Raw genomic sequence first — 27,716 nt, 5'->3', positions numbered from 1 at the left:
TAAATATGAATGTTTGCTACAGAGTAACTTGCTAAAGAGTGACTAATGAATTATGATAAGGCTCCATGACAATATCTCGTCCTAATGTTCCTAGAATGTCACATCGACATTGTATAGTCGCGAGGTGCGTAACGTTGAATCCATAACTTTATTCTTTTTTTCCTATTTTGTCTATTCCTTGTGCAAACCAGAGGTTCACTCAAGACTTAACGTGAATATATTCATTCGTACAGATTCAATATTCGTATGTTTATGATAGGACAATCACTATTGAGGATATTGAAGCACAAATGTAGAACAGAAGTGGAGGATTTAAATATCCTGTATTAGATTTCAGAATTCCAATTTCTTACCAACTACAAATTATTGAAATAATTTTACGAAAAAAACGTTTCCTAATAACGATGATGTACCAGAAAACTGTGTCATAAACCGAATTCTCAAATCACTTTGAATTTTAACTGTTTATTATATATTGCAATAGTTTAACTATATGTATCGTTAATTATTTTGAAGTTATTTTCAAATGATGTGGAGATAAGAAAATGATCCTACGCAAAAATCGCTCCAAAATTATATTTATACATATTTCAGGTTAAAGTATATTTAAAATGCCTTTAGAATATTTATAAATAAATATGAACCATTGTTATATAGTCAGAATTTGAAAAAAAAATACTAAGTCCCAAAGAGAGACTCGAACCTACGGTAAAAAAACTTCCAGCGGTTCCCCATTCGGACATTCTAACACTGCGCCATCGACGTCGTTGAAAACATCGTTTATTTTTTAGGATATGTTGCCCTCAACGGTTGCGTTATTTCATTTCTTTCAATTGTTATGTAATTCTGCTTAGTGTAGAAACATTAAACAGTGTACAAAACACTCGTATATCGAAGAATGCATAAAAATTCAACGTGTAAGTTACTCTAATACGCAGAAAATGAGGAAAAACTCGGTTTTTATTTTTTTTCACTGCGACGAACCAAAATGAAAAATCTGAAAAAAATTGAGAATAATAGTAATAGCAATACGTGTTTACTGTAAAAGTATAAAAGTAGTTCCGGACCTCCTTCGATACGTAATTGGCATTTTTCGGCATTTTTTGCGGTTTTTTATTTTTTACTACCTGGTTCTTCGATCAAAAAATCTGAAAATCTCCCAAAATATGTGTCCCAGTACCCGAAGTGTCTCTGAATTTTTTTACATTTTTTTACTCAATAGGTTAAGAGAAATTGTTGAAAAACATGATTTTCGTTTTCACCCCATTACTACCCCCACGGTCGAGATTTCAAGTTAAAAATTTGCACACATGGTTTTTTTTTGGATAAGCTATCGAATGACCCATCGTTCGTTCAATTCGGTTTGTAGGCACATTTAACCCCTTTATTCGGCTATACTCTTTTCACCTAAATAAGAATTTCTCCCATTTTGGTACTAAACGGTAGAAGCGCCATCGCGCTGCTCGACATTCAAATGGGTAAGAAACCGTGTAAAAACATTATTTTCAATAACATATTATAAAACAGTTAAGTATATGAAAATATTCATCGTACATTAAGCCTTACTTTGTCGTCGTAAAAACCCTGATCGTCTGTTCTTTGTTGGCCAAGCAATCGGTCGGTCTCGAGATCAGTGTCTGCCTCCTCTTCATCAGGGCCCTCCCCTACTTCAACATCCAGGTCTTCGCACGTATGTCTGACTTCCGATTCTTCGCTGTTGTTTTCTACACAAATTCTCCGTCTGCCGTCCGATATACTAAATTTTAATTAGATGTACTTAAAGAAGGACGATTGCTTTATAAGTATAGGACGTGGAAAAAGTACAGTATAACAGGGGCCAAATAGATTATCCTGCCCAACACGAATTTTATTCTACCCACTAGACGTTCCTAGTAGAGAGTCAATAATTATAAATTCAACTATGTTTCTACATTTCTCATATTATTAACACTAGATTTACCAGACCAGTCATTTTGACTGTTTAATCATTCAATTTCAATTCGAAATTCCTACTGCATGCATGTACTATACAGGGTGTTCGACCAACCCTGGGAAAAATTTTAATGGACAATTCTAGAGGCCAAAATAAGACGAAAATCAAGAATATCAATTTTTCGTTTGAGGCTTCGTTAAAGAGTTAATAACAATTAAAAACAAAAATTTGAAATCGTCCTGGAAAAATTATTTTCGGTTGTGAGGGTCAATTGCAATCATTTTTGGTGAATAGACATACTCCCGAAATCCTACTCACTTTCGAGAAAAAAAATCGTGTAGGTGTTGAAATTTTTCAGCGAAAAAAAAATTTTTCAAATCATACTAAAAAAATTATATTTAGTTACAGGTATTAATTATAATTATTTTTGGTCATTAGACATACCCTCGAAATCCTACCCACTTTCTAGAAAAATATTCAGGAAGATGTGAAATTTTTCGATGGAAAAAAAAAATTTCAAATCGTTCTGGTAAAATTATTTTCGTTTGTGGGGGACAATTACAATCATTTTTCGTCATTACATATACCCCCGAAATCCTACACACTTTCGAGAAAAAAATTCTTTTCCGAAGATATAATGTCTGACCATAATCGATGTTTCATTGAATTTTAATGCGAATCTTTAAAACATCATAACTTCTGAACGGATTGGACGATTTTAATGTTCAAAAAGCCAAACGCCGCGTATTTTAGTGTAGAATATGTAGCAATTATAAAAATATTCGGAAAATTGATCCTTGACCCCGCAAAATGAGAAAAACCCCATAAAAATGGTCCATTCTTCAAACAGCCATAACTCCTACATTTGTGAATATATTTCAATGAAACTTTTTTCTGAAGTAGAGCTCATGGACACCTACAAAAAAGTATTAGACAACTTTTCTGTAGGGTGTTAAACAAAATTACTAAAAAATGAAAAAGGAACTTTTAAGAAACATCGACAGGGGGTAGGTGCCTAAATTTTTCGACGAAAACAAAAATTTTTAATTAATTCTGAAAAAATTATTTTTGGTTGCGGGGGTCAATTACAATCACTTTTAGTGAATACATATTCCTTCGAAATCCTTCACACTTTCGAGAAAAAAATTCAGGAATGTGGGCAAATTTTTGGACAAAATTAAAAAATTTCAAATCGTTCTGAAAAAATTATCTTCGATTGTGGGGGACAATTACAATCATTTTTTGTCATTACACATACCCCCGAAATCCTACGCACTTTCGAGAAAAAAATTCCTTACCGAAAATCTAATGTGAAGCCAGAAATGCTACACTGATGTCATAACTTCTGAACGGATTGAAGGATTTTGAAGTTTCAAAATACAAACAACCCGTATTTTAATGCAAAATATGTAGAAATTCCAAAAATATACGAAAAGTTGTTCCTTGACTCCACAAAATGAGAAAACCCCCATAAAAATGGTCCAATTTTCAAACAACCATAACTCCTACAATAGTGAATATATTTTAATGAAACTTTTTTCTAAAATGGAGCTCATGGATACAAACAAGAAAGTATTAGACAACTTTTCTACAGAGCGACAGACAAAATTATTAAAAATGAAAAACGAATCTTTAAGAAAAATCAACAGGGGGTAGGTGCCTAAACGAAAAAAAAAATTTCAAATCGTTCTGGAAAAATTATCTTCGATTGCAGGGGTTAATTACAATCATTTTTGGTCATTATACATACCCTCGAAATCCTACGCACTTTCGAGAAAAAAATTCCTTACCGAAAATCTGATGTGAAGCCAGAAATGCTACACTGATGTCATAACTTCTGAACGGATTGAAGGATTTTGAAGTTTCAAAATACAAACAACGCGTATTTTAATGCAAAATATGTAGAAATTCCAAAAATATACGAAAAGTTGTTCCTTGACTCCACAAAATGAGAAAACCCCCATAAAAATGGTCCAACTTTCAAACAACCATAACTCCTACAATAGTGAATATATTTTAATGAAACTTTTTTCTAAAATGGAGCTCATGGATACAAAGAAGAAAGTATTAGACAACTTTTCTACAGTGCGACAAACAAAATTATTAAAAATGAAAAACGAATCTTCAAGAAAAATCAACAGGGGGTAGGTGCCTAAACGAAAAAAAAAATTTCAAATCGTTCTGGAAAAATTATCTTCGATTGCAGGGGTTAATTACAATCATTTTTTGTCATTACACATACCCCCGAAATCCTACACACTTTCGAGAAAAAAATTTCCTTACCGAAAATTAATTAGGTGACTGACAAAGAAAAAAAATTTCAAATCGTTCTGCAAAAAATATTGTTAACTGTAGGGGTCAATTGCAATCATTTTTGGTGAATTGACATACCTCCGAAATTCTATCCACTTTCGAGAAAAAAAATCGGATAGGTGCTGAAATTTTTCGGCGAAAAAAAATTTTTTCAAATCATTCTAAAAAAATTATTTTCGGTTGCGGGGGTCAGTTACAATAATGTTTGGTCATTACACATACCCCCGAAATCCTACACACTTTCGAGTAAAAAATTCCTTTCCGAAAATCTAATTAGGTGACTGACGAAGAAAAAAAATTTCAAATCGTTCTGAAAAAAATATTGTTAACTGTAGGGGTCAATTACGATCATTTTTGGTGAATAGACATACCCCCAAATTCCCACTCAATTTCGAGAAAAAAATTCGAGAAAGTGTGAAATTTTTCGACGGAAAAAAGAAATTTCAAATCGTTTTGGAAAAATTATTTTCGGTTGCGGGGGTCAATTACAATCATGTTTGGTGACTAGACATACCCTCGAAATCGTGTGCATTTTCGAGAAAAAAATTCAGTACGGACGGAACTTTAATTGTTAATAACTTTTTAACGAAGCCTCCATCAACAAATTGGTATTCTTGATTTTCGTCTTATTTTGGCCTCTAGAATCCCCCATTAAAATTTTTCCCAGATGTGGCTAAACACCCTGTATTTTGTGTTTTTACTGTATTTTTCAATAAATTTTAATTTTTGCATCGATATGACGCTTTTCTATTACTGATTTTCAAAAATTCTTTTTATAATTAAGCTCCCCATAATCTATAACTCACATTTTTACAAAATTAATGTTACATTTCCAAATAAATTAACTCATAATGTTAAAAGAAGAAATTCTAATTTGTAATATCTCCCTTAAAATTGCATGTTTCAAAGTTGACAAAAATCATGTAAGTCGTCTTGATCGTTTATTTTCCCCATAATTTTCAATGCTAGCTTACCAAAAATTTATAACTTCACTCTGTGATCTATTAATTATACTTCAAATTTGTCGTTGTCGATTATTCGTTGTTATAATAGCATAAAATAACACAGAGTTTCACAAATTAAAAAAAAAAATACTTTTCGATTCTCATAGTAATACTATCCAACCAAAAAAATCTAACAAAGTCACGAAATCATACTCAATGCGCTACAAACAGCAACTAAAATAAATATTCACGATCCTGTTAGTTTTGTTTTGTAACAATGAGCAAACAATTGATACAGCCAAATGAAAAGAAGAAGTTGCTTATACAGGGTGTTCAGCCACCCCTGGGAAAAATTTTAATGGGAGATTCTAGACGTCAAAATAAGACGAAAATCAAGAATACTAATTTGTTGATGGAGGCTTCGTTACAAAGTTATAGTAACATTTCCGGCCACACAGTATATCTTCGTTAAAGAATTTTTTTCTCGAAAGTGTGTAGGATTTCGTGGGTAGGTCTGTTCACCAAAAATTATTGTAATTGACCCCTGCAACCGAAAATAATATTTCCATGAATGATTTGAAATTTTTTAATTTAATTTTGTTAATAACTTTTTAACGAAGCCTCCATCAACAAATTGGTATTCGTCTTAATTTGGACTCTAGAATCTCGCATTAAAATTTTTCCCAGGGATGGCCAAACACCCTGTATACAATAGTTCTTACTATTTCACTGTAAACATATCTTACTGCGATCAGTTGTTTCTTGGAAGTATTGAAGAAAAAAAACAATAATGTTTGAATTTATAATTATTCATAATATTGTACACTTCCTTGTCCTAAATATGAATTCAAAAGCAGAATTGCTCTTTTCTTTGAATTTTTGTAAAGAAAGCACAATTTTTTGGCAAAAATGAGATATTACGTAGAAATGAAATTTCAGTTAGTCTTCTGAAACGAAAGATCTTACAAGAAATCCCAGTAAAGAACTCATTGTTGCAAATATTAATAGTTTTCTGAATAGAAAATTTAATTTTGATAAACACTATGACATGGAAAATACACAGTAGTATTTAATAAAAGTGAAGGGTACCTCGATTCTTTTATGTACAAACTTGTTTGCGTGTTAAAAACTTATATAGTTGCCGAAGAAAGTGTCTATACACCGCAACAGGTTCAGTTTAAACAATAAAAACTTTGATTATAGAAGGCAAGTTAACTATGGAAGACACACATGCAGTTAGAGAATTAATTCAGCTTTCAGATAGTATGAATTTTATTGTAACTTAAATAAAAATACAACAGACAAATCTCAAATGCCGAATTAAGTAAGAAAATCAGAGAGAGAAAAGTATTCATACAGAATTTTGTTTGCATGTGAATCAGTCATATTTATAGTAATTAATACTTTTTAGGATATCCGTTAATATCAATAATCGCTTGTAATCGCCTAGGCATAGATTCAATTCAATTATTTGTTACATTTCTCTCCATTTTTTCCCATTCCTCTTGCAAAGCATTTGTTAAATCATTTTTATTTGAAATTTTAGATTTTTGCAAACGATGTTTCAATTCTCGCCATATATGCTCAATTGGATTTATGTCCGGTGATTAAGGAGGAGTCTCCAGAACGTGAAGCGTATTATATAAAAGCCATTCTCTAATTAAATGAGTCTTGTGGATGGGAGCGTTATTTTGCTGAAAATAGCAATTATCGGAAAGACCTAATTTCCGTGCGCTGTCTTTCAAATTTGACTTTAAAATATCTAAATATTTCTATTGGTCTACTATTCCATCAATGAGATGCAAGTTTCCCACGCCCATACCATAAGGCTACTTCCACTATGATTCACTGTAGGTCTAATATTTTTCGGCCTTAAAGATTCTCCCTTTTTTCTGTGCACTAATTTTCGTCCATCTGAACCCCAAGTATTAAACTTGCTCTCGTCTGAGAAAATAACTTGCTTCCAAAAATCAAACGATTTATTTATGTAAATTTTTGCGAAATTAAGTCTTTTTTCTCTATTCACCTTATTGACGTAGGGTTTTTCCTCGCTACTCGTGCGAAATACCCTGATTCTTTAAGTTTCTTTGATATCGTTTTTGGACAAATTTTCTTACCAGTTCTTGCTTCTAATTCTGCTGCGATTTTAGGTGCACTTTCAAATGGATTTTCTTTTATTTTCTTTGTAATAAATCTTTCATCCCTTTCAAGTAACTTACTCGGTCTCCCGGAACGACGCATATTTTCAATTAATCCTGTACTTTTGTACTTATTAACCATACAGGGTGTTTGGCCACCCCTGGAAAAAATTTTAATGGGAGATTCTAGAGACCAAAATAAGACGGAAATCAAGAATATCAATTTGTTGATTGAAGCTTCGCTAAAAAGTTATTAAAAAATTTTAAATTATACTAAACAAATTATTTTCAATTGCAGGGGCCAATTATAATCATTTTTAGTCAATAGACATACCCCCGAAATCCTACGCATTTTCGAGAAAAAAATTCATTACTGAAAATATAATGTCTGACCATAACTGTTCCCTGAAAATTGAAAAGTTTCAAATCATTCTGAAAAAATTATTTTCGGTTGCGGGGATCAACTTCAATCATTTTTGGTGAATACACATACCCCCAAAATCCTACGTACTTTCGAGAAAAAAATTCTTTACCAAAAATATACTGTGTGGAAATATTTGTATAACTTTTTAACGAAGCCTCAATCAACAAATTAGTATCCTTGATTTTCGCCTTATTTTGGCCTCTAGAATTTCCCATTAAAATTTTTCCCAGGTGTGGCCGAACACCCTGTATATTGTAGATAAGCATGACTCCTTTTTACCATTTCACCAATCTCGCCAAGTGATTTCCCACTTTTCCGTAATTCAATTACAATTTTTCTTTCCTCTATTGTAGTTTCCTTATTTTTAGCACTCATTATGATACAAACTATGATTCTTTAACAAACCACGCCAACAATTAACCAAATGCTATGAAACAAGAGAAACAGAAATAAAAGAAAGACGAGATTCTCCCAAGATTTTTAGTTTTATTGGTATATTTCGCCAATAGATATCACGTATGAATACTTTTTTCTCATTGATTTTCTTACTTCATTCGGTATTTGAGATTTGTCTGTTGTATTTTTATTTAAATCATAATGAAATTCGTACTATCTGAAAGCTGAATTAATTTCCCATCTGCATATGTGCCTTTCATAGCTAAGTAGCCTTCTATAATCAGAGTTATTATTGTTTAAACTGAATGTATTGCGGTGTATGGATACTTTTTTTGGTAACTGTACATATGAATGGCTTTTCATAAATACATTTTAATGCGAGCAATATAATGTCACAACTTTAAAGGGGCAAGAATCCATTTGGCCCGTGGTATAATCAGGAAGGAATTGAGCCTTCGTATAAAAATAAATTTTTATAACGCTTGGTTAACGTATCTATCTATTACTCATTATTTTTATTTTTATTGATATTTGTTAACATTAACAGTATTATGGTATTATTTATTTGAACTAGTTCTAACCAATTAGAAGATAAAAACGTACACAAAGAACAGATACTTCTTTCCTGACAATACCACAATTTCTTTCCGCATCCTAAATAAAGGTAAGAAATATGGAACTAATTTAACAAGTAAACCTTTCATTGTTTTATGGTATGTTACGTTATAATTAAAATAACGGTTTTAACACTAGGTTTACGGAATACATCAATTTGATGCATTAAGATTCTAAACCTAACGTTACAGAACTCATAAATATTATTTGTTAGCAATTTATGTTGAATTGAATTGATGTAACGATATGAATATACACTCTAATTAAAAGAAAAATTGCATTTTAATGTAACTGTTAACAGAGCGAATTACAATAATAATGTGCGCAATGAGTGTCCGTAAACCTAATGTTAACAATGAAAGTAAATACATTATGGTGTTTATAATAAAAGTATACGATTGCAAATGTAAACCACATTAATTAAAGTTTAAATCTTGCAAAGAAAGAAAAATAAATGAGAACACGGTTTAAAGATATAGCTTGTCTCCGTTGTGTGGGACACCCTGTATATAAATTCAGAGCAAATGAAATTCAGCATAATAAAAACTCTTTTTATCTATTTTATATTAATACTAGGTTTGCGGAATACATCAATTTGACGCATTCAGATTCTAAACTTAACGTTGTAGGACTCATAAATATTATTTGTTAGCAATTTATGTCGAATTGAATTGATGTAATGATATGAATGTATTCTCTAATTAAAAGAAAAATTGCATTTTAATGTAACTGTTAACAAAACAAATTACAATAATAATGTATGCAACGAGTGTCCGTAAACCTAGTGTTAACAATGAAAGTAAATACATTATGGTATTTATAATAAAAGCATACGGTTGCAAATGTAAACCACATTAATTAAAGTTTAAATCTTGCAAAGAAAGAAAAATAAATGAGAACACATTTTAAAGATATAGCTTGTCTCTGTTGTGTGGGACACCCTGTATATAAATTCAGAGCAAATGAAATTCAGCATAATAAAAACTCTTTTTATCTATTTTATATTAATACTAGGTTTGCGGAATACATCAATTTGACGTATTCAGATTCTAAACTTAACGTTGTAGGACTCATAAATATTATTTGTTAGCAATTTATGTTGAATTGATGTAATGATTTGGATGTATTCTCTAATTAAAAGAAAATCTGCATTTCAATGCAACTGTCAACACAGCGAATTATAATAAAAATATGCGCAACGAGTGTCCGTAAACCTAGTGTTAAACGCATATAAGAATCTGAAGGTTGTTAAATGAATTTTAGAGAAAAGAAAGTAAAATACCTTGGTATCCAAATTGGACTGACGTTGGACTCAAGCGGTTCTTCCGTGGAAGATTTAACAGGTAAAGTCTTAGTCCTTTGTAAAGCCATTCTAATATCTTTAATAGCAGCCTCCACTTCGCCGCCTACTTCTAAATTAACAATTTGCCTAGCTTGAGGTGCTGGTGGCGGAGGTGTGCCAAGAGGATCCAAACCATCAAGCTGTAACTCATTTGTGTCGTACGAGTTCTCTTTTTTAGGAATGAACAGGTCAGGCGACGAAGTTTTCAAAGAATGCAAAATATCTTTGCTAACGGTCAAACCGGAAAGCTCTTTCCCGACTGGATCGCTCTCTGCCGCAGTAGGATAACTAGTTTCGTTAACACGACTTCTCTGAATAATCTCCTTTTCAATTTCGTTAATTTGTCGCTTCATCAGCATCACAGTTGGATTATTATTATCGGTATCGCTGGCATGGCCGCTAGACAAGCCATCTTCGAGAACTGGCATGCTAGTGTATATTCTTAAAGAATCAGAATTGTTTCCCAAGTCGCCGACTGATCCAAGTAGCCCGCTAGCCGGTATTAATTCATTGTCCATCATCATTAAAGATACTTCACTATCGAGGTCTCCGCAGTTACTATCGCAATCAGTCGTTTCAGGGCTTAAAGTAAAATTACGAGAGTGTCCGACTTGTAATCCGACCTCTGTTTCTCCAAGATCTTCGCTACTGCCAGTGCCAACCGAAAGGTCTAAGAAATTGTTTTCGTGTTCGCCAGACTAAAAAATAAATAAACAACTGAGTTTAAGTAAATAGATAGATAATAGTAAAATCATTATAAATTAAGGGTGTAAGAGACTCATGGTACAGACTTTTGATTATTCCGATAATCCGGTAATTCGAATATTTTCTGTTTAAATCATTTAAATAATTGCGATATTATGCTTCAGAGACTATAAAATAAGCCTATGATTAATGTTCTTTTTAACATTATTTCTCCCAAAGATGTCAAAATACATTTTTAAAAATTTTAATTTTTTTACCAAATTTAATCATTTTTCCTCGATAACATGATATTAAAAATAACACAATTCACATTAACAACTATTTCCACGGCCTTTTAGTCGAAATAAATATGCGTAAAATCGTGGTAGAAACAGTATTAAAATAGGAATAGAGGCAAACTAAAAATTTCTGCGTGATTGTAATTATGTAAATCAAACCAATATCCGCACAATCCCAATCCAATTATACAAATAGAAAAATAAATTATAATCTATAAGATAGATACGTTTTCAGTACTATTTTAGCCCTGAATAACTTTAAAGATCAACTAACTTGACCCATTTCATAATTCTAAATAAGAAAAGTTATTACTAAACCATCATCGAAAGGAATCGTTATGCTTTCTTCTGTACCTCTTTCTCTTTGATTCCTACATACGCAAAAATAAGTCCACACATTCTGTGTTACATATACACTTACATTTTGTGGAAAATCAGTTCTATGTTTCTTGGGAGATTCATGTACTAAAACTTCCTCTGTTGTTGGTAAACCGCTGGCTAATCGTTGACCAACATATGCATTTCCTCCTTGTCTTCGCAATTCGTAATCAAGATCCTTAAATACAAAACATAATAATAAATAAAATGTAATCAGTAAAATAAGAAATTAATATCAAACATTTTAATTTACAATAAATTTAAAAGAAGAGAGAAATTAAGTATATTATGATACAGTCAGGGACAAAATTGAATGGGCACCCATTTGTGTTAGAAAAAGATACAGTAAATTAGGAATTATTTCTAATTAATTACCACCTTTTTAATTCCTTATTATAGTTTAAGGTTTAAGTTTTTTGTAAATTGTTTTATGTAATAAAGTGATTTATTTTGAATAAGAATATTTACAAGCCTGAGAAATACGAAACAGCGTGGACAATGTTGAGTGGACATTATCATTTTTTCTTTATTTTACTCTATTTACATTCTTTTAATATTTTGTATTTCCTCCTGTAGCCTTAATGACTACTTTTAAACGTTTTGGAATATTTTCTACTAAATGTTCGATGATGTTTTTCATTATACTTTTCCATGAATGTTGTAAACTGCTGGAAAACAAAATTTTGTCTGTTTTGCTGGTAATTAATGTTCCTTTATCCAATAAGGCTCGTAAGTTTTCAATAGGATTCTATTCAAAAGCTCTATTGCTAAATCCTTAAAAAAATTCATGGCCCTTTTCACTTCGTGTATTGAAGCATTGTCTTGCTGGAAGACAAAATTGTTGATAATAAACATTTCTTCCAAATTTGCATTTATTAAATTAACATCGTATCGATCAGCATTACAGAGTTCATTAATTAATGTCAAATTTCCAGCACCGAACCAAGAAAGCACCCTCATAATGGAACCTCCAGCGTGTTTTATGGTTTACAAGATGAATTTTGATCCAATGAGATGAATGATATCCACCCAATTCTATCCACACTGTTTTCTTTTTCTCAAACTTGTAAATATTCTTACTCAAAATAAACCACTTTATAAGTGTGTAAATTATAACAAAGAATTAAAAAACTAGCAATTAATTCGAAAGAACCACTGACTTCGAGCCTTTTTATCTAAAACAAATGGGTGTCCACTCAATTTTGTCCCCGATTGTAATCCATAATTATTCAATTAGTGGAACTCTAAAATAAAAATTTGTTTATTTTTAGTCTTAACAAATGTAACGATTAATACTTAAAAATAGAGGAAAAATTCACTAAATAATTGTATATCATATCAGGACTCCAGAAATCGGGTAAAGAAAAAGAAAAATTGAGCATGTTTCATTAGTAATTTGACGACCAAACAGTTGTTTATTTTGAAACAATCTAAGTCGTGTAAACATTTACATGCACCTATTCTTAAAATTGTATTTTCAAAATAGGTACCAAAAGTATTTTTAAACCGGCAAAACCGATTTATATTAAATTTTTAAAAGTTATCTAATGCTCAAAATAAAAACTTCTAAATTTTAACAGCTGCCATTTTTGTCAATAATTAATTTTTTCAAAATTAGCTATAAAGACTAGATTTACGCGTTAACGCATTTTCTTTTTGTATTTAATTTTAATTAAACATGATGGAAGATACTGAAATTATTATTTATAGTACATATACGATTGATACCACAAACCTAATTACTTTATAGCGTTCTTTATACCTGACTTATTGAAATAACAATTTATTTCTTCTTCGAAAGCCAAATAAATGTGATTAATAGATGGATAGATAAAAATAGTTTATCACAATTCAGCAACAACTTGTATTCATCAACTAAAACAATTCCAATAATTTTTTAATGAATATTGTAGGAAATTAAATATTCAGAACATTAAAACACTTTATCAGTAGATATTCGTCATAACGTTAAATGTTATCGTATATCAACAAAATAAAAATTAAAACATAAAACGTATCAATTTTTAAATAACATTTTCATGCACTTATTATGAACTTACAAAATGTATGAATTTCTAAATTTATAAAACTTTTTCCAGAATTTATAATAAATTTATAAAATTTGTAAATGCATACATTTTATAAGTTCATAACAAATGTATACTTGCAAAATATTTATCTGTGTAAAAAATAATTCCTCTTTTACGAAAAATACCTTCTACTTTCTCCTTGACCTTAATAAATATTTATTTAAATAAAATCTTGCTCCAATAAAGTTTCATTGAGAATGAATTCATGTTCGCTATTCACAAATTATAACCAGTTTACTGATTATCCTAAAACGTTTATTCAAATAACGTTTGTACGTATTTTTTAATCAATAAGCCATCAAATTACTCTTAAAAGATGTATTTATAAAGTATCAAAATCCTACTTTCGTCGTGTGATTGTTTGACTGAAAAAATATTAAAAAATGTATAATGCTCCCTTAATACTCAGTATTTGCTCTTTGAAACTATTGAAATGATATCTGAATTAATTTTTAACAACGTTAAAAGTAAAACAAATTAATAAATGTTCTATTTCTAGTAGAACGAAAAAGGAACTAATTGCACAAGAATATCTATTCCTATTGTATAAATTTGTTTGTTTCAAAATATTTGTTTATATTTTATATTTCAATAAAAATAAATATAAAATATTCATACCTGAAATGGAAAAGATTCAGTGATGTTTTCTTTTTCTTTTGTTGGTGGTGGACACTTAAAAAATTCTTCAAGTACTTTTCGCGTTTCCGAGAATTCGTACAAATAATCGAATGTACTACCACCGGATGATACGAGATTACTTATATTGTCAGTGGGTAAAGTTGATGGTTTTAAAGAATCTTCTTCTTCATCTTCGATTTTTGGAGATGCAGGAGATTCATTTACAGCTTGATCATCAGAGTAATTAATATTTGTTTCTACCACAGCCTTATCTACGATGATTTCCGCAGAAGTATCCTCCTTCTTAAAATAAAGAATTAATTCAATTAATATTGATGTATTTATTTAAAATATGTTTGTAACGTAACATTAGGAAAATAATACAGAGACTCTCAATGTAAAATAATAGAAAAAAAAAGGAATTAAGCGATAAGTTTTATTTTATTAATGGTCGCGTCTTCTATCTCCTATTAACTTATTTTTTGTCATTAGTAATTGATTAAGATAATTCTTCTTAATTTATTATAAAATCGATTAAATCAGTTTTTTTCTTTATTTCTTTTGTGAACATGTATTAATACATGAAAAATTAAATCTAGTTTAACACATTCGCTGTATAGATATGAATGATTTAATTCCTATATATTGTTTTAAGTTTTTAGTTATACTACTAAGACAATTAATACATTTTTTTCATAATATCTTATAGAATTTTTAAAGTAATTCGTAAACGTGTTAAAGAATAAAAATAAAAAAGTACATGAAAAATAAACGAATCGAGTTTGATGGAGAACAATTTGTTTATAGATCTTAAATTCAAATTTGATACCTCATTGTGACTTGGTGTTGTTGGCAATACTCTTTGTGGGAATCCAGGTCTTGGTGTCATGTATACAGATGGTGATGATAGAAGGCAAGGAAGCTGAGTGTCACGTACTCCATAACGTCTTGGACTTTCAGAATACTGTGCTATTGGTAATTCACCAATTACTCTTGCCACTTTGTGATTGCGTTCTGAGGATGGTGAATCTACTTCGCAATCACTAGCTGGTGTAATTACCTAAAAATACATTTTATTTGGTATATATTAAATATTTGATTTAAAAACCATTTTACTTAAGTTTTCCTTTATTAGAATACGTTAAAGATACTTTATCCTCGAAACATTTAATGTAATCTTTTTATTTTAAACATATATGATAGATCAAAATACATTTCTTTAAAACGTGAATATACAATTTACTTATTCGTTATTCAAGAAAAATGTAGAGGAACAAAAAAAAATTCAAAATTACCTTAAAAAATTCTGAAGTATTACGATATGCTGTTGTTGGACTCGGAGTACTTCCAATGCTAGAACTTAGCGGTTCTGGAGGAATACGACCTCTTTGGGACTCTTCAGATTCAAGATTTAAATTAGTAGACGTAACTTGATTGGTATTATTAGAAGTTAAATCTAGTCTTAAATTTTGCCAGTTATCATCAATGTCATCGAATACAACAACTTCACCATCACTGACGATAGCCATACTTCTTGCCGGTGTTGTATGATTTGACTGATAATCTATACAACCCTTTGATAATCCATAATCGAGATCCATAATATTTTTTGGTATACTGTATTCTACATTATTGCTATTCAAAATTGAGTCATAATTAATAATACGATTACTATGATTGCTCTTAGGAGAATCATAATCGAGGATAGATTTTGTTGGATTATGCCGCACCGAATGTATTTCCGAAGCAAATACAGTTTCTGTTACTTCCCTATTAGAACGCTGCTTTCTTATATCGCCACATCTAAAAATGTACATATAACTCTTTTTTATTGAGAACAACATATGAATAATTTATCAAATACAACAAATATTTTAAGAAATTTAATTCTTATTTGCATAAGTATCGCTATACTTCATAACAAATACAATTTATTTTATAGGAAAAAGTTTTTCAATTACCGACTTCTTAATTCCCATATAGTTTGTGTATTTGGAGATTTATTATTTCTTTTAATTGATTGCTTGTTATCCGTTTGAATATCTTCGTTATTTAAGGAATTTGATGCAGCAAGAAAGCGTGATTTCCTAGCTGCTACTTTACCTCTACTTTGAGAAAAAACTTCTCGTCCACCAGCAATTTCTATAATTCTAGAACAGATAATTGTTATCAAATAAAAGTATTCGTAAAATGTATGTAAATTATAAAACATAATTTGAAGAATATTTTTCTTTTACATAAACGCAAATAAGCTAGTATCTAGCGAGTTTAAGGTATATGCATAAAAATGTAACAAGAAAATAAAATTATACAAGGTACAATGTTTTAAAATTATTTATTACTATTGTGCTTCACAAAATTAAAATAAATTACTTATGTCATTTTAAAACCTAAAAACAGAATAAGTACAGAATTATATGAAAGAACTTGTAAATGTTATGCTTTCTACGAAAGCTAAAAGATTCGATTCTAAATACTAATTTAGTATTTAGTATGATTTTACTATGAAAGAAAATAAAAAGAAAACTAAAAATAAATACCTAAAATACAGTACTTGTATTTGAATATATTTAGAACTTGTAAAACTTTATTTTATAACATGTTCATACTTCTTTGATTTTCTATTTTGTGAACGACGCTAAATAATACTATTTATAGAAGTATAAATAAATTAAATTTCATATCAGAAAAATGTAAATACAAAACGTGTAAGTTTAACGAAGAATATAGTATAGTATAAATCAATTATTATTATACTATACTATAATTTTGATACAATTGCTTCAACTACAAATGATTTATTATTATTTTCCACAATTTTGTAATTCATTAAAATTGTATATTAGAAACAATACTGCTGTTAATTATGTAGTTAAAATTTAGAAATTAATAACATCAATATATTTTGAAAGATAAGCAATGTCTGAAGTTACTTATTTAAAAAAATAATATAATAACAAAATCAATTTGTAAATGCAACAGGTTTAAAAATACTGTCTGTTAGGTTGTACTTCGCATATACAAAGTAATTAGATACAAAAAATAATGTAACTTGTACGTAGACAAATAAAACTTAACGATTATAAAAGTAAGCAATACATTCTTTATTGCTAAAATAAAATAAACATATGTGAAACAGAAATTATGTCGTTACTTTAACTGTTTAAACGTATTATGCGTTGTATATTAAATATTATTTATACAATTATCTGAATACTTGCAAAGAAACACTTCCTACTGAATTTGAATAATAATACTGTTCATATGAATCATAAATATACCAGATCAACATCGATTAACAAAATTATTAACAAATTAATATTTACAATTTTAAGGTTATAAACAATTATTAACTCACATTATTAATAATATTCATTTCACGTTTCTTTTTAAATAAATAAAATCGTTAAACGATTAAACGTATTTATCAAAAAGTGTTAACATTTAATTTGTACTTTTTTTTCTCACACACTTCGTAGCAAAATAGAAATTGTAACAATATATTACACGAATGTTACATATTTATAGACATTTGAAAATGTAATTAACTTTTTTTTTAAATATTTAATGTATTATCGTGTAATGAATTACGTTAAATTAGAAACACTAAATTTAACTGTGATTAAAAAACACTTGTAAATACACCTATATATGTTTTTATATAAATTTATAAAAAATCTAATTTCATCTCTTCGAATAATTTTTTAAAAATGCATCGAACTATTATTTGTCCAAGCAGAACCTCATCTTTAAATGGCTGTTGATAGTACACCCTACAAATTGTGTAAACAAAGAGTACCAATAGATTTTATTGTAACGCCGAAAAGATTATTTACTTCTTGTGTGTCACTTACTCTTCACTAACAAAGCTGTTTATTTAACATTTTAGTTTTACTATTATATACGATTTACATATTAGATATATAGTTTTTTCAAGAATCACCATAAAGAAATCTCAAGAACATCCATGATGTACCTAACCTAACATTAATTGCTACATAATATTTACAGACTATATTTCGATCGTGTCATTAACAAATTTATCAATTATTTCTGAATCTAGGTAAAAAATTTCTAGACATTTTACTTTACGTCGGATTGCATGCTCTATGTATAATGCAATAAACATATTTTTTTTCAATCATTTGTTCTTCATTCAGAAATTAATATAAAAAAGAAGCAACATTCAAATTAATTTCGTACGTTAAGCGATCACAGAATTTTGTAATAAATACATTCTGTACTTTAATTTATTATTCCATTAATAAAATCACTCTTTGTTAACCCAATAAAATATCAAAATATTTAAAGATTGAACTCACTGTATCCTACAATTTTATATTCGAGTACAACAATGGATTTCAGAATATCATTTGTCAAATGCTTGCATCTATTTGCAATATCTCACAACTATAAACATTAAAATATATATATATTTGTAATATTATGCGTTATTATACAAAATCTATTTATAAAGTTTTTAACATTACTCTGTATTTAAAAGAATATATTGGTTAATGTATTTCAGTATCAAATATTGCCGACTGTACAAGTTTTAAATCTTTTACATATAGTTATGACCTATAATCAAAGTGTCTATATATTGTTTTTTTATTCTTCGAATAATGTTATTATATTTCATTGTTTATACAAGGTGTTTATGAAATACATGGCCAAACTTTAGGAACATATACTACTTATAGTAACGATGAAAAAGAGTCGTATGAACATAAATTTAAAACATTTCTTCTCAGAGTTATAATGTTTTGTTTATGACTACAATCAGTAGTACATACTGTATAATGTATCATAGACTACTAAAGAAGTTTCAAAATGCATAAAGCATTTTAAATTTTATTGTACAGAGTAAGAATATTTCCAGACTAACAAGAAAAGGATATCATAAACAGAAGCCTTAAGTGTGTTTCCATAAATAAAAACTTAACCCTTTGACTATGAAAGGTGTATATATACACCCTTACAAGTCTATTAATATATGCGAAAGGCGAATATATATGCTCTCACAAGTTTATCAATATATACGAAAGGCGTATATATGTACACACTCTCACAAGTCTATCAATGTATATGAAAAACGTATTATATTACCAATTATTATTGAAGGAATGTGCAAGTTAAATAAATTAAAAATAGTTTAGAGTTAAAGAATTTATATTAAAGAAACAAATTGTGTAATCGATCCTCCTTTACCAATCCATCGGTTAATGAACTCATTAACTTATTAAGAAACTCGAGCAGTGTAACTATACTCAATCTAAATCATATATGATTATATATCTTCAATGGAACATACAATTTACAATGATTTGAAATTAACATGTTCAATCACAAGTATTGTTAGTATTTACTTCTAACAGAAAGAAAATGGTAATGGTACCTGTAACATTAAACTTGAAAATTATTGTTGCTAAATCCTATTATAAACAAAAAGTGGTAATCCATATTTATTCGATCCATGTGTGAAATACAATCTTAAACTTTGGCTATTTATTTCAGAATCACCCTATACCATAAAAGAATAAAATAGTTTACCTGGAATCTCTTAATTTATAACTGCGATCACCCTTAGCAGATGTTAAAATGTATACAGGGCTTTCTTCAGGCCCGCTATCATCTTGTTGCGAGTGACCCTGATGATCGCTACCTGGAAGGCTACCATACTGTGGTACATCTTCACTACGCCCAGAGGCAGATGAGGAACTCGAGGAAAGTGGTTTTGTATTAAGTGTGCCAAGTGAACCGAATGTTCCAAGTGGACTACTAACACCACCATTACCACCACTGATACCAACAGATAGTTGACTCTCCCCTGCGAAACCGGACACCATGCTTGTTGTCCTACAAAGCACAAATATATACAATTACTAGAAATATTACAATTGGTCTTACGTGCTACGACATATTTATTACATCATATTGTTTAATACGTTAATATAATGCAATTATAAATTTGGATATACTATAAAACGTATATCAGTAGCATGTTCAGCATTGTTCTTTAATGTCATAGTAAAACTTCGATATCTGCAGTTTATAATAGTAAAAAAAGAAAAGGAAGTAATGTGGAAATTAGTAAAGTTTTTTGAAATGTATCAAATTGCACAAACCTTAAAGAACAAAATTATTGAATATGATCCTTTTGTGAAACGAAGGATTAAAGTTACATGAATGATTACAGAGATATTAAAAACCTTTGCATACCATTATAATCAGTTATAGCAGAATTTAAGAAACCGCGTAATGAAAAAATAGAATCTGCAGTTTTGAACCTGTACAATTATACTAGCGAATTAAAAATTAGTGTTCCAGATACACATGTAATTATGCATTTTCTTATCCATGTGTATGGATATCTTCTAACTTATATTATTACAGTAGTCCTTCGATTAAACAAAAGATAATTATGGCCGAAATGATGAGAAAACATTTTACTATGCAATAATGATACCAGTGTCTATCATTTTAACTCAAAGTAAAACTCAGTAGTTGTGACTCAAAATAAAACTCAGACTCTGACATTTTTGTACTCTATGAAACGATTGATAGTGTAAAAAAAATGTAAACAAAAAATGAAATTAATTTTAGTAAGCTTCATTCAAGGTCATATGAATTTACTAAAAACAAGAATAACATTTATTTATATTAAGTCTTTAAAAAACGAAGTTTTAAAAATAGTGAAATTTGACCTCAAAATAAAACTCAGACAGTAGGAAATATGTAAGTAGATACACGAGTTTTATACTACTTTTATTTAATATTAATATTTTGTTGGTAATGATGACCTGGGGCTGTTACTTATGTCTGCTGGAATGGGTAGTTTGAAAGTAAAAAACAATATGAACAAATAACATTACAAAAGTAACAAGTAATAAATTCTAGAGGCCAAAATAAGACGAAAATAAAGAATACCAATTTGTTGATGGAGGCTTCGTTAAAAAGTTATTAACAATTAAATTAAAAAATTTCAAATCGTTTTGGAAAAATTATTTTCGGTTGCGGGGGTCAATTACAATCATTTTTTATGAATACACATATCCCCGAAATCCTACCTTCCTTCGAGAAAAAAATTCGGGTAGGTGGTGAAATTTCTCGGCGAAAAAATAAATTTTTCAAATCGTTCTAAAAAAATTATTTCCGATTGCAAAGGTCGATTATAATCATTTCTTATGAATAGATATACCCAGGAAATCCTACCCAGTTTGGAGAAAAAAATTCGAGAAGGTGTGAAATTATTCAACAAAATTAAAAAATTTTAAATCGTTCTAAAAAAATTATTTGTGATTGCAGGGACCAATTATAATAATTTTTGGTCAATAGACATACCCTCGAAATCCTAACCATTTTCGAGAAAAAAATTCCTTACCGAAAATATAATTTCAGGCCAAAAATGCTTCCTGCAAATTTCATGCGAATCTTTAAAACACCATAACTTCTGAACGGATTGGACGATTGTAATGTTCAAAAAGCCAAACGCCGCGTATTTTAGTGTAGAATATGTGACAATTCTAAAAATATTGGAAAGGTTGTTCCTTGGCCCCGTAATGTTAGAAAAACTCCATAAAAATGGTCCAATATTCAAACAGCCATAACTCCTATAATAGTGAATATATTTCAATGAAACTTTTTTGTGAAGTAGAGCCCATAGGTACCTACAAAAAAGTATTAAACAACTTTTCTGTAGGACGTCAAGCGAAATTACTAAAAATCAAAAACGCATTCTTAAGAAAAATGAACAGGGAGTAGTAAGTAGTAGGTGCTGAAATTTTTCGACAAAATTAAAAATCTTCAAATCGTTCTGGAAAAATTATTTTCGGTTGCGGGGGTCAATTACAATCATTTTTTATGAATACACATATCCCCGAAATCCTACCCTCCTTCGAGAAAAAAATTCGGATAGGTGGTAAAATTTCTCGGCGAAAAAATAAATTTTTCAAATCGTTCTAAAAAAATTATTTCCGATTGCAAAGGTCGATTATAATCATTTCTTATGAATAGATATACCCCGGAAATCCTACCCGGTTTGGAGAAAAAAATTCGAGAAGGTGTGAAATTTTTCAACAAAATTAACAAATTTTAAATCGTTCTAAAAAAATTATTTTTGATTGGAGGGACCAATTATAATAATTTTTGGTCAATAGACATGACCTCGAAATCCTAACTATTTTCGAGAAAAAAATTCCTTGCCGAAAATCTAATTTGAGGCCAAAAATGGTGCCCCGAAATTTCATGCGAATCTTTAAAATACCATAACTTCTGAACGGATTGGACGATTTTAATGTTCAAAAAGCCAAACGCCGCGTATTTTAGTGTAGAATATGTGACGATTATAAAAATATTCGAAAAGTTGGTCCTTGACCCCGCAAAATGAGTAAAACCCAATAAAAATGGTCCAATTTTTAAACAGCCATAACTCCTATAATAGTGAACATATTTCAATGAAACTTTTTTGTGAAGTAGAGCCCATAGGTACCTACAAAAAAGTATTAAACAACTTTTCTGTAGGACGTCAAGCGAAATTATTAAAAATAAAAAACGAATTCTTAAGGAAAATCGACAAGGGGGTAGGTGCCTTTTTCGGTGAAATTGAAAAGTTTCAAATTGTTCAGGAAAAATTATTTTCGGTTGCTGGGGTCAGTTATAATCATTTTTGGTGAATAGACATACTCCCGAAATCTTACCCACTTTCGAGAAAAAAATTCAGTATTGGAGGAACTTTAAACGTTAATAACTTCTTAACGAAGCCACCATCAACAAATTGGTATTCTTGATTTTCGTCTTATTTTGGCCTCTAGAATCTCCCATTAAAATTTTTCCGAGGGGTGGCCGAACACCCTGTATAAATATTTTGAAAAAAAATTTAAAAGTCATTACCGAAAAATTAGGAATTTTAGACCACTTTAAATATTATAGTGATAACGATCTCAAACACACGTCGCATGTAGCCAGGATGTAACTGCTTAATAATTAATCCAAAGTAATAAATATTACTTCCGCTATCACTTGATTTAAACGTGATAGAATACGTACATCTGATATGAATTAAAAATTAGCATTCGAAAACATACCATTAAAAATAAGTTTGATTTTAAAGAAACATTAATAAAGAAATAGGGTAAAACTGAATTCAATTTTACTGGAAAATTGATACGATCGATACCAAATAGATTGCGTGAGGTAGAACGTAATCGAGAAAATCCAATACAAAACTAAGGTTTAATTTGAGCAACTCGATAATCAATTTTGTTTAACTGTATGATTTTAGTTGTGAGGCGTTTTCCAAATGGAATTCTACTAACTCTATTGTTTTGTGTATATAAACAGATTCATTTGTTTTTGCATTACTATTTATTAAATATAAATACATTCACAATACAGGGTGCTCGGCCATCCCTGAGAAAAATTTTAATGGGAGATTCTACAGGCCCAAATAAGACGAAAATCAAGAATATCAAATTCTTGACTGAGGCTTCGTTAAAAAGTTAATAAAAAATTACATTAAAAAATTTTAAATCGTTTAACAAAAATTATTTTTAGTTGCAAGGGTCAATTACAATCATTTTTAGTGAATAGACATAACCCCGAAATCCTACGCATTTTCGAGAACAAAAATCCTTATCGAAAATCTAATTTCAGACCAGAAATGTTTTCATGCGAATTTTTAAAATGTCATAACTCCTGAACGGATTGGAGGATTTTGAAAATGCAAAAATACTCGAAAAGTTGACCCTTGATCCCGCAAAATGAGAAAACCCCCATAAAAATGGTCCAATTTTCAAACTGCCATAACTCCTACAATTGTGAATATATTTCAATGAAACTTTTTTCTGAAGTAGAGCTCATGGGTAACTACAGAAAAGTATTAGACAACATTTCTGTAGGGCGTCAAACAAAATTACTAAAAATGAAAAAGGAATTTTTAAGAAAAATGACAGGGGGTAGGTGCTTAAATTTTTCGACGGAAAAAAAAAATTTCAAATCGTTCTGGAAAAATTATTGTCGATTGCGGGAGTCAATTACAATTATTTTTGGTCATTACATATACCCCCGAAATTCTACGCATTTTCGAGAAAAAAATTCTTTTCCGAAAATATAATGTCTGACCATACCATCGATATGTTTCATTGAACTTTCATGCGAATCTTTAAAACATCATAACTTCTGAACGGATTGGACGATTTTAATGTTCAAAAAGCCAAACGCCGTGTATTTTAGTGTAGAATATGTAGCAATTATAAAAATATTCGGAAAGTTGGTCCTTGATCCCGCAAAATGAGAAAACCCCCATAAAAATGGTCCAATTTTCAAACTGCCATAACTCATACAATAGTGAATATATTTCATTGAAATTTTGGGAGGTAGTAGAGTTCATGAATACCTACAAAAAAGTATTAAACAATTTTTCTGTACAACGCCAATCAAAATTATTAAAAATAAAAAACGAATTTTTAAGAAAAATCGATAAACGGGGTGCCTAGTTTTTTCGGCGAAAAAAAAAATTTCAAATCGTTCAACAGAAATTGTTTTTAGTTGCGGGGGTTAATTACAATTATTTTTGGTAAATACACATACCCCCGAAATCCTACGCATTTTCAAGAAAAAAATTCCTTACCGAAAATATAATTTCTGGCCAAAAATGTCTGCATGAATTTTCATACGAATCTTTAAAACGTCATAACTTCTGAATGGATTGGACGATTTTAATGTTTAAAAAAGCAAACTACGCGTATTTTGGCGGAGAATAAGTACAAGTCGCAAAAATATTCCAAAAGTTGGTTCTTGACCCTGCAAAATGAGAAAAACCCCATAAAAATGGTCCAATTTTCAAACTGCCATAACTCATACAATAGTGAATATATTTCATTGAAATTTTGGGAGTTAGTAGAGTTCATGAATACCTACAAAAAAGTATTAAACAATTTTTCTGTACAACGCCAATCAAAATTATTAAAAATAAAAAACGAATTTTTAAGAAAAATTGATAAAGGGAGTGCCTAATTTTTTAGGCGAAAAAAAAAATTTCAAATCGTTCAACAAAAATTATTTTTAGTTGCGGGGGTCAATTACAATTATTTTTGGTAAATACACATACCCCCGAAATCCTACGCATTTTCGAGAAAAAAATTCCTTACCGAAAATATAATTTCTGGCCAGAAATGTCTGCTTGAATTTTCATACGAATCTTTAAAACGGCATAACTTCTGAATGGATTAGACGATTTTAATGTTTAAAAAAGCAAACTACGCGTATTTTGGCGGAGAATAAGTACAAGTCGCAAAAATATTCCAAAAGTTGGTTCTTGACCCTGTAAAATGAGAAAAACCCCATAAAAATGGTCCAATTTTCAAACTGCCATAACTCATACAATAGTGAATATATTTCATTGAAATTTTGGGAGGTAGTAGAGTTCATGAATACCTACAAAAAAGTATTAAACAATTTTTCTGTACAACGCCAATCAAAATTATTAAAAAAAAAAACGAATTTTTAAGAAAAATCGATAAAGGGGGGCCTAGTTTTTTCGACGAAAAAAAAAAATTTCAAATTGGTCAACAAAAATTATTTTTAGTTGCAAGAGTCAATTATAATCATCTTTGGTGAACAGACGCACCATCGAATTCCTTCGCATTTTCGAGAAAAAAAATTCCTTACCGAAAATCTAATGTGAGGCCAGAAATGTTTTCATGCAAATTTTTAAAATGTCACAATTCCTGAACGGATTGGAGGATTTTGAAATCGCAAAAATATTCGGAAAGTTGACTCTTGATCCCGCAAAATGAGAAAAACCCAATAAAAATGGTCGAATATTCAAACAGCCATAACTCATACAACAGTGAATATATTTCATTGAAATTTTGGGGGGTAGTAGAGTTCATGAATACCTACAAAAAAGTATTATACAACTTTTCTGTAGTACGTCAAGCGAAATTATTAAAAATCAAAAACGAAATTTTAAGGAAAATCGACAGGGGGTAGGTGCCTAAATTTTTCGGCGAAATTGAAAAATTTCAAATCGTTCTAAAAAAATTATTTTCATTTGTGGGGGCCAATTACAATCATTTTTGGTGAATAGACATACCTCTGAAATCCTACCCAATTTCGAGAAAAAAATTCGAGTAAGTATTGAAATTTTTAGACGAAATTAAAAAATTTCAAACCACACTAGAAAAATTATATTTAGTTACAGGGGGCAATTACAATCATTTTTTATCATTACACATACCCCGAAATCCTACGCGCTTTCGAGAAAAAAATTCCTTACTGAAAATCTAATTAGGTGCCTAAATTTTTCGACGAAACAAAAAAATTTCAAATATTTCTGGAAAAATTATTTTCAGGTGGGGGGGCAATTACAATCATTTTTGGTGAATAGACATACCTCTGAAATCCTACCCAATTTCGAGAAAAAAATTCCAGTAGGTATTGAAATTTTTAGACGAAATTAAAAAATTTCAAACCACACTAGAAAAATTATATTTAGTTACAGGGGGCAATTACAATCATTTTTTATCATTACACATACCCTCGAAATCCTACGCGCTTTCGAGAAAAAAATTCCTTACTAAAAATCTAATTAGGTGCCTAAATTTTTCGACGAAAAAGAAAAAATTCAAATCGTTCTGGTAAAATTATTTTCAGTTAGAGGGATCAATTACAATCATTTTTGGTGAATACACATACCTTCGAAATCGTACGCACTTTCTAGAAAAAAATTCTTTACCGAAAATCTAATTAGGTGCCTAAATTTTTCGACGAAAAAAAAAAATTTCAAATCGTTCTAAAAAAATTATTTTCATTTGTGGGGGCCAATTACAATCATTTTTGGTGAATAGACATACCTCCGAAATCCTACCCAATTTCGAGAAAAAAATTCGAGTAAGTATTGAAATTTTTAGACGAAATTAAAAAATTTCAAACCACACTAGAAAAATTATATTTAGTTACAGGGGGCAATTACAATCATTTTTTATCATTACACATACCCCCGAAATCCTGCGCATTTTCGAGAAAAAAATTCCTTACCGAAAATCTAATTAAGTGCCTAAATTTTTCGACAAAAAAAATAAACTTCAAATCATTCTAAAAAAATTATTTTCGGTTGCGGGGGTCAATTATAATGATTTTTGATGAATAGACATACCCCCGAAATCATACCCACTTTTGAGAAAAAAATTCGACACTAAAAAATACCACACCACGTGTAGTCTTCCGTATGCTAGAGTGGGATAGTAAACTTGAAGATAAAGAGTGGGGGCATAAACAAACGAAAACCGATCCTCCTGTTACCATTGCCTGAATAGAATACCAAAATAATACCGGTATTTAATTCGGTATTCGGTAGAATATTACGAGGATCGTTCAATAAGTCCTTAGAAAAAGATAGAAAAATAAATTATTTCAGTTAGATTTTTTTTTATTTTTCAACATAATCTCCTCTTAGCTCTATACACTTTTCCAAGCGTTTCTCCAACTTTTTTAAGCCATCTAAAAAGTAAGATTTCGAAAGGTCCTCAAAATAGGCAT

General features: G+C 29.7%; 1 protein-coding gene across 9 annotated transcripts in view; it reads right to left on the bottom strand.

The window, feature by feature from the left end:
• LOC143344901 (uncharacterized) overlaps positions 1–27,716 on the bottom strand; it is a 242,653-nt gene that overhangs the window by 171,731 nt on the left and 43,206 nt on the right. For 8 of the 9 annotated variants that reach the window (XM_076771491.1, XM_076771498.1, XM_076771494.1 and 5 more), the window contains 8 exons: positions 19,728–20,033; positions 16,136–16,324; positions 15,470–15,977; positions 15,004–15,234; positions 14,175–14,477; positions 11,510–11,644; positions 10,046–10,803; positions 1,567–1,756 (listed from right to left, as the gene is read on the bottom strand). In XM_076771491.1, the coding sequence (XP_076627606.1) occupies positions 1,567–1,756; positions 10,046–10,803; positions 11,510–11,644; positions 14,175–14,477; positions 15,004–15,234; positions 15,470–15,977; positions 16,136–16,324; positions 19,728–20,033 (2,620 nt within the window). The remainder of the gene's footprint in view (positions 1–1,566; positions 1,757–10,045; positions 10,804–11,509; positions 11,645–14,174; positions 14,478–15,003; positions 15,235–15,469; positions 15,978–16,135; positions 16,325–19,727; positions 20,034–27,716) is intronic. The other variant, XM_076771493.1, reaches the window with a different exon arrangement.

This window comes from Colletes latitarsis, chromosome 8 (assembly GCF_051014445.1).
Source record: "Colletes latitarsis isolate SP2378_abdomen chromosome 8, iyColLati1, whole genome shotgun sequence".
Taxonomy (NCBI): domain Eukaryota; kingdom Metazoa; phylum Arthropoda; class Insecta; order Hymenoptera; family Colletidae; genus Colletes; species Colletes latitarsis.
The sequence above is the reverse complement of the archived record's forward strand: the minus strand, read 5'-3'. Positions and strand labels throughout refer to the sequence as shown.